The 20,125-nt window shown below is 39.1% G+C and overlaps 1 protein-coding gene and 1 pseudogene across 2 annotated transcripts; both read right to left on the reverse strand.

The window, feature by feature from the left end:
• Positions 1 to 3,772: 3,772 nt before the first annotated feature.
• Positions 3,773 to 9,276, reverse strand: LOC146490153 (uncharacterized). The gene is made up of 2 exons (XM_085087208.1): positions 7,661 to 9,276; positions 3,773 to 6,842 (listed from the first exon to the last, which is right to left on the reverse strand). Exons 1-2 carry the CDS (start codon positions 8,018 to 8,020, stop codon positions 6,027 to 6,029), a joined length of 1,176 nt encoding a protein of 391 aa, XP_084943334.1. The 5' UTR covers positions 8,021 to 9,276; the 3' UTR covers positions 3,773 to 6,026.
• A 1,421-nt stretch (positions 9,277 to 10,697) lies between these two features.
• Positions 10,698 to 16,555, reverse strand: LOC146490154 (uncharacterized; annotated as a pseudogene). Its single transcript, XR_014857277.1, has 2 exons — positions 16,409 to 16,555; positions 10,698 to 14,486 (listed from the first exon to the last, which is right to left on the reverse strand). The product of XR_014857277.1 is annotated as an uncharacterized LOC146490154 (transcript).
• Between the last annotated feature and the right edge of the window lie 3,570 nt (positions 16,556 to 20,125).

Raw genomic sequence — 20,125 nt, forward strand, 5'->3', positions numbered from 1 at the left:
TGAAATAAAATGAATTGCCGAATTTTTCACGACCTCTAATTGCGAGCGTCCGAATCACCTTTTTAAAGCTACAAGTCTAGGTGAATTTTGTTTTTTGCTAATTTAATTTGCTCCTCAGTTTCCTGACCCAAAGCGCTAAAAAAACGTGTCTGCGTTTTGCCATATTCAATCGCAGTGAAAAGTTTTAGAGCATTTTCGAAATAGGATGAAAAAAATGTGGAGTAATCGTACAAAAATCACTCTCGGAGAAAAAATATTTCGAAAGAAAAAATTCGCAGACACATTTTTGTTGTTTATATGTTAAACTAGCTACTGTCCAAATTTGAAGGCAAACGAACAAATTCCTTTTGAGTTTTAGCTCTTTGAAGTGGCTCCTCCGAGTGAAAAAAATTTATTCGAGAAAACAGCGCTAAAAATTCGGCAATTCATTTTATTTCAAAATTCTTGGTTTAGTTGGATAGCCAGCCTTATAAGCGTTAATTTGATATAAGGGTTCAGGTATCTACAGTTTAAGCCGGACGCGCTACATCGCTTGGACTCGAGACACCTCTGAAGACACCTCTGAAGGTCCCGGGTAACCTTAATTTGCTTCAGTAAAAATTTCTGATTCGAACTTTTCAGACGAAACCCAGTGGCGAAATCCTGAATTTTGCAAGACTTGCAGCTGCTAGTTCTTGAGAATACAGCCTATGAATTCGCTAATTCCGTAGTTAAAACGATGACCCTTCACGTTAATAACGCGAGGAATGCAATTATCAGCTTTAATTACTGCAATAAATCTGAGGGCACAAAGATTATCTACTTTGAGCACTTATCACGACATGTGATTTTGCTCGAGTTCAGATAAATAAATCGCAAAAGTGGCTCAGTCATACGTATACTCACAAGTTCCATTCATTGTTTGTGAAAATCTGTTAACACATTTGGCCGAAATCCAGTTTCTGTTCCACAAGTGAGAGGTGACAGTTGTGACATTCGACTAACATTGCCAAATTTCTATCCACTATAATTTATGGAATAGCCGTGGGCTTAAGTGTTTTGAAGAAGCAGAAGTCCGAGCGTTCCTTGTGTGTTATACCTTAGTCATTTGCAATAACACTATGATTTGGTGGATTTTAAGGAGAACGACTTCAGCCGAATATTTGTCATCAGTCACGTCTCAAACTAATAATTTCCTTGGCCTTCGGCTGTTTGCTCTGTTTGTTTTGATTTTGACACGGAAGGTAGCTCAGCATTGAAAACATTGATTCATTAACATAACATTCACATAATAGTTTAAATTAAAATTACAATTGATTTTAATTTAAACACTGAATATTTTCTTCTGGGTCTTTTTTCTGTATTGAGTGTTCTACCAAAGAACTAAAATTATACCTTCTTCCGTCCTACGTTATTATATTTATAAAAGAAAGCTCCATGAATGACTCACCACCTCTATTGCTTCCGGACTTTATCAAAAAAATAAAATGTAAGTATAAAATTGAAAAGATTATTTAATATATAAAATGAAAGCCCCTCTTCTTCTTAGATTGTAATATTTATCAAAGATGATGATTATAGTAATATATGGGATTGTAAAGTGTTGTCAGTATTGTACGTTTTAGGCTTTAAGTGTTGTATGTGTTTGAAATAAAGGTTCATTCAAAGCAAATTCACATAATAGTTTATTCAGAAAGAAAAAACAATAAAAGTGTAAAAACACCTGCTGAAAGGGGAAATCGTGAGGTTATATCTCTGCGTCAACATTTTCCCCACTTTAAAACTAACCCCAAAATTTACAAAATTACAGACCAGTTATTATTTGGTTAATGTTCATGTAAACCTTCAAACTACTCTAGTTAACGACCCAGTTAGCATGAACAATACCATTCAGTGAACTGTTCTGCTCACTAAAAATACGCACAAAGTAAGAATACTTATAACAATTACAAATCGCACTTTTGCCCAAAATTATTACTGGGGATTTTAATGGATTCCACGGGGTGGCTCTTCCATCCACTGTTTCTAGGTCGAATTGGAATTCGGAATTTTTGGTTTTTGTGGCGGGAGGGAAACCGTAGTACCCAGAAAAAACCCTCGGAGCAGGGACGAGAACCAACAACAAACTCAACCCACATATGACGCCAAGTCATGGAATCGAAGCCGGGCTACAATGATTGGAGGCGAGTGTTCTCAGTACTATGCCATCCCTGCCCCCTCAGCTCCCGCGTGCATGATAACTCGACATACGCACTCTAAAGCATGAAACAATTTTTAAGACTGTTTAAGGTGCTAGGTCGCAGTGAGAGGTAATTTTGTTCTCCATTCTTGTCTTCTATAATTACATTTCTCATCAACAATACAATTTCCATCGAAGGTTTTTTTAAGCATTGTAGGTAGATGGTCTCTAGCCACCCATCTCCGGATGAGTCCGTACTATCATGCATGGCGACAACCCATAATAATGAGAATGTCAAAGACCGGGCCCTAAAACGATTTGGAGAGGCGAATGTTTGGTTATTTATCAAAAGAGTTGATGAGGCAATTTGGCCGTCGTAAGGAAATTCGAGTGCTGACTTTTCGAACGCGTTAGCTCTTCGTCTTCAGAGCGAATTAATACGTCTTCCCATGTTTAAATAAAGTTTGCGTGTATGTCCATGCTTATGGAAAGCGCTGCAAAATGCTGGGGCACGCCTCCGTAAATTCGAGCGCATGAGAAGGACAAAGACAAATGCACGTTTTCAAACCGTCTAGAAGTGGCACATCCAAGGAGAGGGTCTGGTGGGACGGGATCCCCATTTCAAATCTGAACATTTGAACCTTTGTTTTCGTTTATCAAAAATGTTCATACTAGAGAAAGAAAACATTGTAGCATAGAGCTAGTCGAGTTACATTTGTTGAAGTTGAGTGATAATCTCTGAAACCTCGAGTCATGTGAGTGCAGAGGACTAGACAGAACTCGCCTTTAGTTGATACATTTACTTTTGATGAGATTGTATGCAGTTTATGAGCAGACGCAAGAAAACAGTTTTTAATTAATTAATTTTTTTTTTGTTAGAAAGAAATGTCAAATTTCCCAGAAGAGGTTAATTTAATGATGTAAACAGAAATTAATATGTCAAAAGTTCTCGGACCCCTCCAGGCAAAATTTTCCTGACCTGCCCCTGGTCTAGTGTGTCTTTTTTAAAAATATCTGAAGATGCATCTTCACCCGCCACGTGCTATGAAATTTATTAATCTATGCCGACTACAAATGATCCAAATTTCTCAGTATGAAAGCTATTACATAAATATCTGGCATGAAATTCATCATCATAGTAAACACGATGAAAACAAATGGCCTCAAATTTTGACACACATCCCCCTTTGTCTCAGCTTATAAGGCAAAAGCGTTAGCAAGGAGGTTGTTAGCTTAACTGAGTGAGCTCCTGTTTCATTCATCTTGAAATAAAGTGAGCCCCCTTCACAAATCGTCTTCTCCACTCCAGGCGTAAAATAATTACTGGTCTGTTAACCTCATGGGTACAGAAATATAGCGAAAAGTTCATGTAGCATGATCTTGCGCTTTAACACTTGATGAAACTTGGCTGCCAGGTTTCACATGTAGCAAAGATACTAAATTTAAAGTCTTCTAAAATTCGGGCCAAACTCGAGGGAACTTCTTAATTGAAGTGAATCGATGGTAGCCCAAATTTACAGGTTTTTGACTAACAACATCTTTACTGGAATACACTAGCTACACAGTCACACAATAAAATCAACAGAGCAATTTTTTTATTGTTTATGCCTGGATTTAGAGTACTGGGGTGATGAATAGGTAACCTTTGTGCTAAACAGTGAGATAATTCTTCGGTGGTCTGGAGCTTTGAAACACATCAACGAAATTTTTCAGAAATGGCCTTTTATTCTTTTCGTTTACCCTTGCACTGAAGTTTTTTGAACAGTCAAACCAATCCAGATCAGCCATTGCGCAGAGTCAGCACATAGGAGAATAAGTAACTGTGAAAAGTCCATTTTCTTATATGTTCCATGAATTTAGACCAATGCAGACCCAACGAAACTAAAATGCGCATGTCGTTTCACTTCCCTGTCTCATAAAAATCCTGCCCTTAATTTTGGGTACTCTTTTGCATACAAAAATGTTTGCTCTTTTGTATCATAAGCCCAACATGGGAGCATTAACTTTAAGAAGAGATCACTAAAAGGCCACTGATGACCTGGGAAGTAGACATCCACTAACATAAGTGGATTTTATGAACAACGCGTTGGTTTGAGGGGAATTGTAACTCCAGTCCAAGGTAAACGACTGAACGCACTTCATAATATTTGATCAGGGCCCTATTTTGAAAAGTATTGTCTTCTGACAGTTTTTAACCGAAAACATCTTTTCATAAATGGAAGTCCGTTGGTCTCTTTTCAAGGTAGTCCGTTACATAAGCCTTATTGGCTTTCTCGGGCTACCTTGCCTCGTTAATGTATAATTTGTTAATGTTGTGTTTGTGTGTGTGAGGCAATCAATAAACTGAAACTGAAACTAAATGTGCACTCACGCTAGTAACAGTCAGACATATTTCGGATTTCCATTAACTGATTCGTGTCAATCTTTTTGAAAATGTGTCCAAAGAATCAAAGAACAGCTACTGAAAATATCATGGTGGGAGCAAGAAAATCGCTCTCAAAACTTCGGCCAAGAGGGAGTATACCCAGTCACCATTTGCCTATAATTACGCCTTGTTTGTTCAAGTAAAAAGAAGTATATATACACTGTTTACATTGTTAGGTGTTTCATTTTGTAGTATTGCTGTATAACGTTTTCACGTAAGGCTATATTTTGGCAATCCGGGAATCGATCCCGGCGCCAATGGTGGAAGGTGAGAGAACCCACCACTGAACCATCCCTGCTTCCGTTATCTCCAATATTTTGCAAAAAAAGATTATTCGGGAATGTTCCCTCAGTTTTGATTGATGATCGGTTTGTTGAGAAAGAGTAACTTGTCTCGTTTGTCGCGTCAGTCTCGTCAGTCGCGCTACGCCTTCTACACTAAACATCCTCCTACACTAAATCTGCAAAGTTATTTACTCTGCTTAAGCAGAGCTTATGAAGCCTTATTAAAAGAATCTACTTGTCTGAATGTTAACCAGGCTGTCGTGGTAACTATGAGAAATAATTCTTATTCTAAAACGAAATATTCAAACATGAAATCATCTAAGCTAAGGTAATCTGTAGCATTTGTCAATTTGACGCATACACTAACTACAGTGTGGTTGCAGCTAGGTAGTATTTATAATTGCATGTTGATCTAGTTAGTAAGTGGTCCCTGTACATGTTAGATCAGTGCCTCTAAAGACTTGGGGTACATTTTGTTCGCTAAACGCATGCACCGAAGGAGAATTCTTTTCTATTCTCAGCCAAGCGTGCGTGGAAGTGAGATTGTTCTCTTTTGCATCACGGTTTGTGACATTTCGTGCAAATCCCGTTTGATGAAACCTTTCATTATTTACTGCGAGTTTCGTATTCCCAAGTAGTAGCATGGTTGAAGTGCTATGCTTACAAATGTTATCTGAAATATAGGATAATACTTAGTTAACTACTAAAAGAATTCGAACAAAAAACATTGGAACAAATTGTCTTTCTTCTATTAACTTGTGTCGGTCTCGATTCAGAAAGACAGCAGTTATACGACTACCACCGAAAAATTAAATTCTAAGTTATCGAAGAGCGCTTCAAAATTAGGCTTCTTTCTCATTCTTGTAAAATATAAATACGTTGATAGCAAAAAATCAATCGTTTGCCTCACGATTGTGTCGCATAGGTGTGGATCGCGACGTTTTGACAGCTATACTGGTGGTCTCTTTATCACGTAATGGTGTCCACTGGCTGTGTACCAATTGCGATCTTCGTAAGACAAAGTAATCAATTTGAGCTATCATTTCAAACTACAACCTTTCTTGATAATAAGTACGTTGGACTACTTGATCAAAACTGGAACCACTACATCGTTGTTGCACTCGATTTGGGAATACGAAACATGTTCCTTGGTATCATGTCAAGGACCACCAATCCAATACTGAGTTGTAGACGTCATCATAGAACTGCATCGGAAAGAGGGATTTGTCGAACCGTACTCGCCGAAGTTGTCTTCGTTCAAAACTCCCCCGTTAGGTCTTCCATCGAAATCACAGCCAACATCAACTTTGCTATACCAACTGTCGATGTGATAACCGTATTGGTTACTGTAGGGTGAGTAAGCAGTACATTCGGTGCACCTGTTTCCTCGAATGTCAACAAGCTCATACCAAGCGCATCGGTCTGCACCAGGAACCGCAAACAGGTCGTTCTTAGCGAACGAAGAGCGAATGTAATCTCGAAAATCGATTCTATCGGAGGGAAAATTACAAGTTGCTCGCCAGTGAGTGGAGACATTTCGGATGGACTTCATACGGGACATTGACAGGCGGTAGTTGTTCCATTCGGGTGCATCTTGGTTGATTGGCATGTCGTGCAGATAGAAGGCTTTCTTGAATGCATCCTTGTTTTGCAAGGAGTGAGACTGGATCAGGGTCCACGCGAAACCAGGTTCAGAATTAAAGTCACAGTAAACTGGGAATGAGATTTTATGTTGGTCCGAAATGTTGTAGATACCACTGTTTTTCACTTTTCTTAACAACACGACGTCTTTACAGGATCGAGGAGGAAGCGCGGTTTGGCACCTGTGTCCAGTGTATCCTGGCGGACATGTGCAGTGGAATCTTCTTTTGTTGACGTTACACACTTCACGACACGTGCCGCCATGTTGACAGGGCGTAGTCTCACAGCAAAAGCTGTGACAGACTGGTTCAGAGCAAGGCTGGCGAGGAACTCCCTATAAAACAAGGAAATGGTTTATCTACTTTTGCGTCCACTAGCGTAGTGCGTGGTATAGGTTAACGGTAAAAAAATGAAGCCGATCTGAGCTCAAGCAGACTGAGCCAAAGTCTTCGGAATCATCCGAAGTACAAACAGTTCCTGATCTAACGAAATCAAAAGTTTTTGTGAAATATTCACTTTGGACTCCTTTTGGCCGAGGCGTCAGAGATTTATTCTTGTTTAAATGCGAGGTATCACGCAAATTTGCTGTCATTTCAAAACCCAAAATTTGCTGTCATTTCAAAAACCAAAACCCACACTTTCCCTCAGACCTATGGCTGAAGGAAAGTGTCATTCAACTTACGTTGTTCTCCTTTTTTCATTTCTTTATTAGTTTTTCTGTAAAGTAGTTAAACCGGAACTTTTGTGTAGCTGAAAATAACATTTTCATTCTCCATGTTCTCAGCGGCGAGATTAGACTTTGGACGAGAAAATAATGGAAATGATTGTTAGGAGCTTATTCCGGAGCCAGTTGGGGTAACTTCCCATAAAGTCTGTAGTAGAGGACGGTGGGAAATAAAATAGAAGAAATTTGGTACGAAATTTTTACCATTTTGGATCGCAAAAACTTGACACGAAATAACTTGGGTACTTTACGCTATATATAAGTAATGAACAAGAAGCAATTTCAAAAATACCGATGCCAAGTACTTCCTTCAAAGCTTGAATTTTTGAAAAGCGTTGAACTGAATATAAAAGACTTTGTCTTAATAAATTTCCCTGAATATAACATAAGCAGTATACAAATTATGAAACAGTATATTAAAATTATACCTTTTTGTCATTGTAACTCCTCACTGGCTCGTAGTATTTGACTCCTTGCTTTGCTTTCAGTGCGTCTGGCGCCAGTTTTGTGCTGGCATCGTTCAGTTCGCAGTTTTCGGTCTTGTTGACCTCGTTGAAATTGAACGAAAGACACTGGCACTTTCTCAAACACACGTTGAAACATTCCTCCCAGATCGAAACGTTCAAAGTTTCAAAAACATATCCGTCAAGAGCCAAATTTTGTTTGGTGTCGGTAGAAAGAGAAAGAGACTTTTTCTCGCACATTTCATTTGTGCACTGGCTGATGGAAGAGGAAATGGAAAACAGTAACAAGAAGAATGATTTCAAGAAGCTGCTGCCGAGATCCATCTCTGAGTTTGGCTTTCGTGCGCGTTTTTCTTCGTTCTACCTTCGGCAGTTTAATTGGAAGCACTTTAATTACCAGCTGCCATTCCCACGCTCGAAATGTTAATCTGTTATCTTTTGCCTTTCAAAGGTTTAGCCCTTTATTGTCACATTTGTATAATTAATATTCCACAGTTCTTACAATACTTCTCAGTTGGCGCTTTACAATTTCGTATATACAATTGCAATTAACCAGGTGGGCACCCAACAGTACATCACCGTGGATATCTGTTAGTATAGCTTCTTTCAGAAGAAAAAAACAACAACCTGACAAAACAAACGATATAACAAGAGTCACGGTAAACTTAAAGAGACACAAGTCAAGTTGTGTGACAATTATAGCCAATGACACCCATGTAATGAAGGCCCAAGGCCTGCAATAAGGCAGGGCGGCTTGAGATCTAAAATTGGTCAACAGCAATAAACAAGAACAGCTACAATAATCGTTATTTTCTTAATTTTTTACCCATTTACGATATCATTGGACTGGTCCACAGGTAGCTAGGGCTATTCTTGGCAGGCCTGTCAAGTAATTTTAATTACAAATTCTTGATTTTCAGTATATACATTACAGTATGAAAAAAATAGAAGAGGGCATAGCAATAAGAGAAAGGAAGAAAGAGAGAGTTGCACTGGTATACGAGGTTTACGGCAAGGCTGGTTTATAGAATCGCTTACCTCCCGCATCATTTGGAGATGAGAAAGCATTTTCAGTGTTTATGAAGTAAATTCTTGTTCTTGCTGTTTACGTTTTAAACTGTCAGGTGCATGGCCACGCTGAGCCAAGCTGGTCTCCTATCGTTGTATTCATAAAAACACAATGACATTGCCCAAGCCCCAAGGCCATTCATGTAACGTTTTTCGTTCCATTTCAGCCCAACCGACACAATTTTTTCCCCAAACTAAAAAAAAAAAAAAAAACAGAGTGTCGTTTCAAAATGGCAACGAGAAGGTAAAATCCATCTTCGCTTGAGAACACTTGTAGTATTTATTTCCCTTTCTTTCTTTCGCTTCTTTTTTTTTTTTTACCGGTATAACGACCGACCAACTTTCATGAAAGGGAGGGCAATTGGAAAGCAAACATCTACTGATGGTTATCAATTTGTGCACTATTTAAGTACCAAGGTATATACTGAATACCTATAGAAATGTCAAATGTCAATAGAAATGTCAATTAACCTCCAACGGTACATGTGTAGTTTATGTTTATGAATAATCAATGACTGTACAAATTGATCAGAGTTTTGTTAAGGACATTTGCAATGCTGTTAATTCGCTTTATTCGATGATAAGCGACTTTATGGGTAAAAATCTATTATAAATTGCTTCCAATATTTTAAACGTTCCAAGAAATAATAAATTGTTTTCGCCACCGATTGATGCGGACACACCTGGCATTTTTTTTCGCCGATCGCGGGAATGTGGCACTTCAACCTTTTTCCCGAGCTCCATCAAGGGGCGTTTTGAAAAGTATGTGATAAAATCGCCCAACCTGATTGGTTGATTCGCAGAGATGGGCGTAGAAAATTGCGGGAACGCGCACACTTGGCAAATGCCGGCAAATTATCTGAAATGCCAGATCGATATCGGCGATTTTACGCCGAAAGGCGAAAATCGCAATCGCTGCACCGAAACACCTGGCGATTTTCGCCGATCACGGCTGCGCCTCGTGGTTTTAAACCCGATTAAACACTTCTGGTCGTTTTTTAAACATTACAAAAAACTTTATTATTCTCTTCCAACTCATTAACTAAGAGAAATTGTCGATGTGGAAGTCACGGTGAACGGCAATTTGTTCTTCATTCTTTTCTACTTTCTCAAAAAAAACTTATCAGCAATAAAATTTCCATGAGAAACTTCCATTCAAGGAGTCTTTATTATCATTGCATATATACACTGGTGATAAGTATGGAAATATAGAGATGAATTTCGACTCAATTATAAGGTCTTTAAGGTTTTTTAACTATGCTTCAGTTGAATAAATGTAATATGAAACCGTAAAAGGCAGAAGTGTGGATAATTGTACTTTTACATATTTGCTTTTTTTAAATATTTAGATTCTTTGTAGATTTTAAGATGTCTAGGACCCTTCTGTATGTTCACATCATTTTAAGGTCTTTTAAAACGGAAATGTGTGTGAGTTAACACAGGTTGATCTGTGCAGATTCTTTAGCTGAAAATTTAAATTGTCGAAAATTTTAGGGAAACGTACGAATTTAAAATCTTATTCCCTGTAAGAAAGAGCTGGCATCAGCTTTCTGAAAATCTTAGTTGGCCTTTTTCGCACTTTAAATGAAGTATTTGCCCCTCTGAAAACAATTATTAATAGTTTTCAGTGTTGCGAAAGTTTTAGGTGACCTTTCAAGAAAACAAGATGGCCATAATGGCATTTTCTCGGGATGCTTAATGAGGCCTCATTTATTCTCATTGTATGCTTCGCAGATTTTTAAAAAATATCCTAGCTACTATGGAATACATCATAATAAAAAGGTAAGATTACAAATTGTCCTTGTTCTACCAAAAAAAAACAGAAAGAAAACAGGCAAAAAGCTTTCCTGAATGAGCCCATGTTTAGACATGATATGCCCTCAGGGCATCCCGCGTAATAATTTCTCTGGGTGTACTGATATAAATAATCAGAAGCTCTAATTTAGCGAAACATGCAGTACTGATAATGAAAGAAGTTATTACAAGTTTGGCCTTCCATTTACGCATTTTCATGTATTGCTAAAATTGTATTCCATCCCGAAGCATTCGTTTTCCATCGCAACCAAATACTTCCGGTCCAAATTTTACCGCACGAAATCCAAGTATTCTTAAAGGATTATACAAACCAAGCTATGACCGCAGTCACTGCAATTGGCAATCTGCAACTTTCTTATTTTTATGTTTCTGGCATAACCGGGCCAAGTTGCATTGAACAGTGGCAACGAAAGGTTCCTCATTTCCATGTTTATTCATCAAAATAGCCAACGCACGTTCAAAATACTCCTTCGCTTGCTTCAGGTCACCTTGGTCACAGAGTACAGTAGCCAAGTTGTTATAAGATGCGGCAACATCGACATGTTGAGCTCCCAGCTTTTGTTGTTGAATAGCCAGGCCACGCTCATGATACTTCTTCGCCTTGTCTAGGTCACCTTGGGCACGGAGAACATTAGCCAAGCTGTTGTAAGATCTGGCGGTATCGACATGTTGAGCTCCCAGCTTTTTAATTCGAATAGCCAGAGCACGCTCATGATACTCCCTCGCCAGTTCCAGGTCACCTTGGTCACTCAGTGCGGTAGCCAAGTTGTTATAAGATCTGGCGACATCGACATGTTGAGCTCCCAGGTTTTGAATTCGAATAGCCAGGGCACGCTCATGATACTCCTTCGCCTGGTCCAAGTCACTTTGGGCACGAAGCACAGTAGCCAAGTTGTTGTAAGATTTGGCGACATCCACGTGTTGATCTCCGAGCTTTTGAATTCGAATAGCCAGGGCACGCTCATGATATTTCTTCGCCTTGTCAAGGTCACCTTGGGTAAGAAGTACATTAGCCAAGCTGTTGTAAGATCTGGCGACATCGACATGTTGAGCTCCCAGCTTTTGAATTCGAATAGCCAGGGCACGCTTATGATACTCCTTCGCCAGGTCCAGGTCACCTTGGTCACTCAGTACGGTAGCCAAGTTGTTGTAAGATCTGGCGACATCGACATGTTGAGCTCCCAGTTTTTGTATTCGGATAGCCAGGGCACGCTCATAGTACTCCCTCGCCTGGTCGAGGTCACCTTGATCACTGAGTACAGTAGCCAAGTTGTTTTAAGAACTGGCGACATCGACATGTTGAGCTCCCAGGTTTTGTAGCCGAATAGCCAGGGCACGTTTGTGATACTTCTTCGCCTGTGCCAGGTCACCCTGATCACTGAGCACATTAGCCAGGTTGTTATAGGAACTGGCGACATCGACATGTTGAGCTCCTATAGCTTTTGAATTCGATAGCCAAGGCACGCTCATGATACTCCTTTGCCTGCACTAGGTCTCCTTGGTCATGAACTACGGTAGCCAAGTTGTTATAAGAACAGGCCACATCGACATGTTTAGCTCCCAGCTGTTGTATTCCAATAGCCAAGGCACGCTCATGATACTCCTTTGCCTGCTCCAGGTCTCCTTGGTCACGGAGTACAGTAGCCAAGTCATTATAGGAACAGGCGACCTCTACATGCTCAGGTCCTAGCCTTTGTAGTCGAATAGCCAGGGCACGCTCATGATACTCTTGGGCGTGGCGAAACTCACTCATCTCACTATGAACAATACCAAGTAGAGAATCAGCTCTTAAAGCATCTCCGTCTCTATCGACGCCATCATGCCGAAGTAATTTTAAAGCTACATTCAGGAACCCTTTTGCTGTGTTAAACTTGCAATGGTTAATGCATATCTCGCTAAATCTAATAAAATAATCTGGATAGTGTCTAATATTGAGAGTCAAGTTTTCGACGACTTGGGCAATTTCGTCTCGGTTATACGTAGTTTGAATTTCTCGGCATAAGGACTTTAAATGAGGAACCACATGCCTGCTGTTACCAATACAATCTAAGTCATCTAACGAGTGATTGTCTATGAACTGATAAAATGATGAGATGACCCCGTGACAGATTTTCACAATCCGAAGAGTTTTGAGTTTCAGATTTGATCACATTGCGCACAATTCGATGTATGCGAATGTAGACATCACAATCGTCCTCTTCAATTAACAGCAGTTGGCTTCTTTGAATCCGCATTCGAATCATATCTTCATCCTTCAATTTCTCATCTGCATTGCGAATGTAGTTGACGACAATTTCAAGGTTTAATGGTTGTTGTGAACAGAGCGAAAGAAAACTGAATGTGTGATTTAGAACTTTGTCTGATGATATCGCATTTTTCACGGCCAATGTAATTGCTGCAGTCATGGATTTTGGATAGCTTGGGTTTGTCTCAGAAAGAAGGGTCTCGGTGTCAGCACGCTGGCCTTGTTTTAGTTTTTCCAGGTAATCTTTCCAGCCATAGTTTGAAGATACTTTGTTCTCACGAACTTGTTTGACAAATATGGCTGCACTTGCTAAGGCAAGAGGTTGATAGTCTAATGACCGCGCGACTACTTTTCCCATCTCACTGTCAGTGATACCAGAAAGCATGGCTAATAAGGAAATGGCATCAACAATCTCCATACCCTTGCTCACTGTGATGTGATTAATGAAAGAGCTTGTTAAAGGGACGGAAGCAGTGTCATGTGTTGTGATTAACATTTGCCCTCCTGACCACTGCTCGTTCCCAGGCTCTGGCAAATGAACACTTACTTGAGGTATGCTGGTAACATTGTCGACTACCAGTAGCCACGACGTGTAGAGCTCAACTTTTGTGCTAACTAACGTCTTGAGATTGGCGATCTTCTCCTCTATTCCTGAATCCTTAGAACTGAGGGTGTTTGTAATTGCATATTCTGAACACTTCAATTGTCGAGCGAAAGAGACAAACAATTCTAACAGTGAGTCAAGACTTTCAGCATCAACCGTCATTACAAATGCAGTGTTTGTGACTTCTTGGAAAAATCTCTTTGCGACGAACCCGGCCAACTGAGATTTGCCACTTCCTGGATTCCCTGAGATGTAAACGTAACTTAATCGGCTCTTGTTGCCTTCTCTAAGTTCTTTCAGCTGGTAAGTTATTTTAGTCACCTCATCATCTCGACCAGCAACGTCGTGTGAAGGTTTGGGAGGGAGAATGCAAAATGAGGAAACTTCATTCCGAAGCTGATCTTCAAGGACTTTTCTTTCGTCTTCTTTTTCTTGAAGTTCGGATACTTTTTCTTGAATTTCTTCGTCTTTCTCTTGAAGTTCCTGATGGAGGTCGTCCACTTTTTTCAAGATCGTAGCCAACTCCTCGGTTCGAAAACTTCCCTGGTTTCTGATTTCCTGAATTCGCAAGGTGGAGAGCCCGAGTGCTTGGAATGCAACATCAACTCTACTTATGGCATTATGAAACTCTGGGTCTCAGAGATGGCCTCGTGGAATGTGAGCAAATTCTTCATTACGAAATTTCCTGAGGTCATCTACATTTGACTTGACGACTGCGTTAAGACTGTTGCCGATGCAATCCGAGTACAAGATGGCGTAAAACAGCATGGTGCAATCCCACTCAGCTCGATTTCCTTTTATCATGGTCGCTAAAAGTTTCGCATTTCTTCCTTGGTTTCGCGGAAACTCCCCGTTTTTGAAGTCCAATCCATTCCTTGGCTCGTCCTTCCACTCACCCAATGTAGCCTTGTAGCGGTTGTCCCATTCCTGTTTGAAGATTGTTCGGAGACCCTCAGTTAGCACATCAGTGGTGACACAGCAAATCCTGAAGTAGTTGAGTTGTTCATCGCTGAATTTTGTTGCAGCAGCCATATATTGGGCTTGTGTGACTTACAGCTCTATAAAAGCAATACTCTGCTGTTAGTAAACCCATGTTGGACTCTCGGTAGTTTGTTTCAAGTTCGAACTGACGCCCCGTTCACACGTGTACGTTGACATTTGTGAGGGCGTTATTTCTGTCCGTGCGTTGACAATGTAAACGTAAGTTATGTTTGCGCTCTTGGACAATGACTTAATATAAATAGCCGTATATAAATAAAACATATTATTATTAATATTATTATTAATATTATTATTATTATTATTATTATTATTATTATTATTATTATTATTATCATAAAATGGCAGTAAAAACTTCTGGATGCCCAGATTACCTAAGCAATGATTGGGCGGCAAGCCGTAGCCAATCAATGTAACGACCAAAGTCCATACAATTAAACTCCGAACTTCTAATCATAAAAATCCTAGTAATTAAATTCTAAAACTATTTACCATCCATAAAATCCTCAATCTATTATTATTATTATTATTATTATTATTATTATTATTATTATTTAGAGAAAGTATCTGATATCACGAATAATCTACGCATGCTCTATTTAAGCTTCTGGCAACCTCAGTACAAGACAGCTTGGATCGGATCGGATTGGATCTTGCGAACCGAAAGAGGAAGCAAAGTTTCCTTATTGCTCCCTATTTGTGGCATGGACTAGTTGCAACTGTTGAGCAAAACCCAAGTAACCATACTTTTAATTCTACAAAAGAGTGCCCTACGTTTTATGCATTTTGCTGATAGACGTGACCACGCAATCCCGTTTTTCCTAAACGTGAAAATATTACCTTTGAATTGGCTATATTATAAACTGCTGGCTGAAATGATGCATGACGTTAGTAATGACTGTGTACCTCCAAACCTTAGAGGTTTATATCTCCCCACAAAGAGAGTACATTCCTATAACACACGATCTTCTGTATCTGATATTTTTTTATACACAACTGATTAAGGCTTGAAATAACATGACATGACTACTTCAGAATCAATAGCCCGCGAAAGCTCAGTTTCGCTTGTTTGGTCACAACACGTCGTCCTGACGCTATTCAATTTCCGCACCATTGCTTCCGTTCTCTAGACACACCAACATTGAAATGATTTAATAGATTGAGACATTCTTAATACTGTACATATTAAGTTGAAAGGATGTTTCTTTTACTATATATAAAGAAAAGGTAACATACAAACAGCAACAGGTGATGTGCTTCACTTGTTAAACAGCTTTCATTTTAATGGTACAGGAGCACCCAACACATCGTTTCGGTAAATACTCTGTTCGGAGGGCCATTAATCCCCTACAATTTTCTGAAGAGAATTTTCACCTCGAACTTTCGTGATATGGGCGATTTAAGGCCTAGTGTTTTCAGATTGATACAAATGTCGTTTCGGGTGCCGAAAAAAGGTCATCTAAGATTCTCGGAAAGGAAATAAGACCTAAAGTTTTCGGGAAATGGACAAAGATGCCCTAGTAATATCGAAAAGACTCAGCTGGCCCTAGGAAGACCAAACAGATAAAGATATTATAGCGCGGCCTAAAATGAACCTACAGAGCTTTAAAGGCACTCCAGATACCCTAAAATAGCGTTTCAAAGGGTCTGAGAGAAAACTGTCGTTGGGTGCCCCTGATGGTAATCGTCAATTCACACCGTCCACATACTCAGAAATGGAACCAAAATTCATGACTCGTTCTAAAGTCAGTACCATTGCCAAGTACTGTACCGAAGTCGAAGTTGACGAATGAATCAAGGGAAATTATTTGTTTTTGGTCTCGTCTTACAAGCAGTACGATTGATGTAATAAAAAATTCAATAAACGGGTGCAAATTCCTAACTTGCGTGTCATGGGACATCGTAGGAATTTTACTAGTTTGCGTGGAACGACAGCCATTAAGGCAAAACCAAAGTCAGTAATAAATTAAAGAACACTCACCCTTTGCTAAGTTTCCACTCAGATACAGAGTAAAGTAAATCAGCAAGCAGCAGTTATCAGTATTGCAAAATGATCAATGTGGAAGTTTGAAAGACTTTCACTTTCGACTGCAAGTCATGACGTAATTGTCTATTTTAAGCCATCACGTGTTCAGATCATGCGATTTTTTTCGTGACATCAGTTACACTTTTCTGTTACTGTATTTGTTTTCAATAGATATAAGATGGTAACTAAGACTCCTCGAGCTCAAATTTGAAGGCCAGATGATAATTTAAAAACTTTATTGTTAGGGTAGAGTCTGACGACTACTGTTCACGTGATAGACAGCGTGACGTAATCTCGTAGCCAGATCTCACTAAAGGTTCGGAAATATGAAAATGCCCCACCTGACCGTGGGAGATTTGGTTACGAGATTAAGGGAGTAAACGCCATTTTACCGCACTTTACATGGCTTTAATGGAAATATCTCGTTCACGTTTCAAGCGATCCAAAAACTCTATGTTCATCCCGTAAGTCTATGTTGTGGGGTGTTTTGTGAATTTCGGGGTGATTTTTGGGTATATTTGGGAGGAGATAGTTTTTCTAGGACAAGAGAGGATCATCCTCTCTTGTCTAGAAGGATTGGTTAAATTAAGAGCAATACAAAATATTGAAGAATTAGTGAAGTTTTAAAATAAGAATTTGTAGTTAATAATTAATAGACGGATACCAAGTTAGTCCACTAGCAACCTGGGGTTGCTCTTGCGTGGGCATCAACAGTCTGTTAGTGTTCCAAAAATCATTTTCTTTCTTCTATCCCTTCTTAAAACCACTTCAAAATTCATTCAAATTTAGGTTAAGTCCCCCCTTAAATAGTAGAGGTGTACTCCTCTTACTGCATGGAGTGCGAAAGTGGCGATGTCTCCCATTCAAGGACAAGTTCATATACATAGACGGGAATTGGGTGCGCAACTGGAACTGTGAGTTTATCGCCATCCGAACATCATTGAACATATAACTAAAAAAAACATGGAAAGAATACTGAATAAAGTCACTAAGGATAAACTAGCATTGTGCGCCGCCAAGTCGTAACAGCTGACGGGTGTACATACCAGTAGTCACTTACAGTTTAGTTTCTCCGAATGTAAATACATTTCTTGATATTTGTTGCTACATGCCCAACCATGTCACGCGCCACACATTTCTCAGTTGCATGCACACAGTCAACAACTTTATGCAACATAATTACTTCGTTTAGAGAAAACAAATTCTCGAGTTATTTCCTGCGCGTAAAATACTTTTGAAATTTCTAACGAAAAATACAACAAAACGCGAATACTTTTAATTTATAAGTTTTAAATATTCTAGGGAAAAGAATAGTGTGTTCAAGTAGTCATCACCAGTTGGTCTTTATACCGATCAAATGTAAGACGTTCGATTCAACGTGAACTTTAAATTGTGATCTTGTCTTAAAGTACACACAGGTAACCACGAGTGCCCACGTGAATGACCACGACTGAGAATACATCAAAATATTATACTGGCGTCATTTTATCAAAAAGTCAGAATTTAACCACAAATGGACCGTTTCCAGGACCTTTGAAGTTCGACGCTTTAGACATTTTCCGAGAAAGGAGAGGAAGTAGACGCTGGGGGAAGGACAATCCAGATTTGTCCACGCCCCATTTTTTTTTTCATATATCTCACCCTCCCGCCACACATGTATAATCACGTGGCCGTAAGCGATGGTGCCAATAATCACTTCAACGTGACAATTTCAGTCGATTTCAGAATCATATTTGATCGAGGCATTGTAGTCGACATTTGGGTTTTGTCAATGAGAAAGTGCAAGCCACACAAGTCAAAGCATCACCAGAAAAATTAAGCATCTACCGAATTAACTTGTTAAAATCTGCTAACGAGATTATTAGTGGTTTTTATAACCGATTCGTTACTTCAGTGCATGCCAGGAGTTTCTGTCTATAGTCTTCCACTGCCTCAACGTATACAGGACCGACGAATACGTAATGTTTCTTTCGTTCTTTTTTTTTTTTTTTTTTTAAGGGAAACGAGTGGTATAAAAGGTAGAAGAGCCACTCTGAATTTGAGTAGAAAAGGTGCTCGAATCAGGAATCCAGATGGTTGCCGAGACTTTGGGATCCAAATGGTTGGAATTTGACTTCAGAAAAAGTTGGAATTCTGGTACATAAGACTTTAATAATCAGTTTAATAATTAACTAGTAATAATAATTTTTATTTTATTAATTAAAACAACATCTTTATTAACATATTCCAAGCTATTTACAAATAAAAGTTCCAATCCAATTTACAGGGTAAAAAAAAAAAAAAAAAAAAAAACAAGGCTCATATGTTTGACTAAATAAGGTTAATTGGGACATTTTGTTTCTTCCAAAATCAACGGAAACACGCTTGGCCAGCGTTTAGGCGACAGTCATCGATGGAATCCCTCTTGTAATTATGATAATAATTAAAAAAAAAAATAATAATAATGACAATGATAATAATAATAATGATAATGATAATGATAATGATGATGATAATGATAATGATAATGATAATGATAATGACAATGATAAAAATAATAACAAGATGCCCCTCTAATGGCATTACACGGAATGCTTAATGTAGCCCCAATTATTCCCCATTGTATGTTTCGCAGATATTTAAAAAATATCCTCCCTTGGCCATTGAAATAATTGTCTGAATGGTTTTATTCAGATATATTGCGTGATACTTATCGTTGTGTTACTAGGAATCATACCAGAAATAACTATGCAATAACGTCATGACCCCGCTGAACTGGTCTGGCCTCCTCTTGCTCTAATCCCTCGCGTTGATCATTCGATCTGTTTTTTGAAGCGGATTTTCTTTGCTGTGAACTCTCCCAATTTCCGCCGTTTCAACTGTCGAGTACTACCTAGAAGTTATTATTTCGATTTACTGCTTGAAAAAGGTTGGTTTTCTCTCTGAAAACGGCAGATCCGGAGTCTTAAATTCAGACATGTGGCCGCCATTGAACGAAAACAACTTTTCCAAATGATGATTTGCTTTGACGTCACACAAGTAGAGATGAGTGGGTCCCCTCCCTCGTGATATACGCGCAGATAATGGAGTTTGATTGGGCCGCTTTTGTTCAAGACAATCAAAACAATAGATCCCTTCTGGAGGAGGGAAGAATTTAATCTAGTTTTAATGAATAAATCAAATGATGATTTGACGTCACACAGAAGTGATGAGTGGGTCCCCTCTCTCGTGATATGTGCCTGAAAAATAGATTTTGATTGGGCCGCTTCTGTTGAAGACAATCAGAACAATATATCCTTACTAGGGGAGGAGAGAGTTTAATGCATAAACAAGATGCCCCTCTAATGGCATTACACGGAATGCTTAATGTAGCCCCAATTATTCCCCATTGTATGTTTCGCAGATATTTAAAAAATATCCTCCCTTGGCCATTGAAATAATTGTCTGAATGGTTTTATTCAGATATATTGCGTGATACTTATCGTTGTGTTACTAGGAATCATACCAGAAATAACTATGCAATAACGTCATGACCCCGCTGAACTGGTCTGGCCTCCTCCTCGCGTTGATCATTCGATCTGTTTTTTGAAGCGGATTTTCTTTGCTGTGAACTCTCCCAATTTCCGCCGTTTCAACTGTCGAGTACTACCTAGAAGTTATTATTTCGATTTACTGCTTGAAAAAGGTTGGTTT

The sequence above is a fragment of the Pavona decussata genome, unplaced genomic scaffold (assembly GCF_977016875.1).
Source record: "Pavona decussata unplaced genomic scaffold, jaPavDecu1.1 SCAFFOLD_1, whole genome shotgun sequence".
Classification (NCBI taxonomy): domain Eukaryota; kingdom Metazoa; phylum Cnidaria; class Anthozoa; order Scleractinia; family Agariciidae; genus Pavona; species Pavona decussata.

Bases quoted from the DNA above. Each gene is read 5' to 3' on its own strand.
- LOC146490153 (XM_085087208.1), bottom strand. From the start codon at position 8,020: ATGGATCTCGGCAGCAGCTTCTTGAAATCATTCTTCTTGTTACTGTTT. The intron at 6,843-7,660 runs GTATAATTTTAA...CTTGTTTTATAG, and splicing joins GGAGTTACAATGACAAAAAG to GGAGTTCCTCGCCAGCCTTG.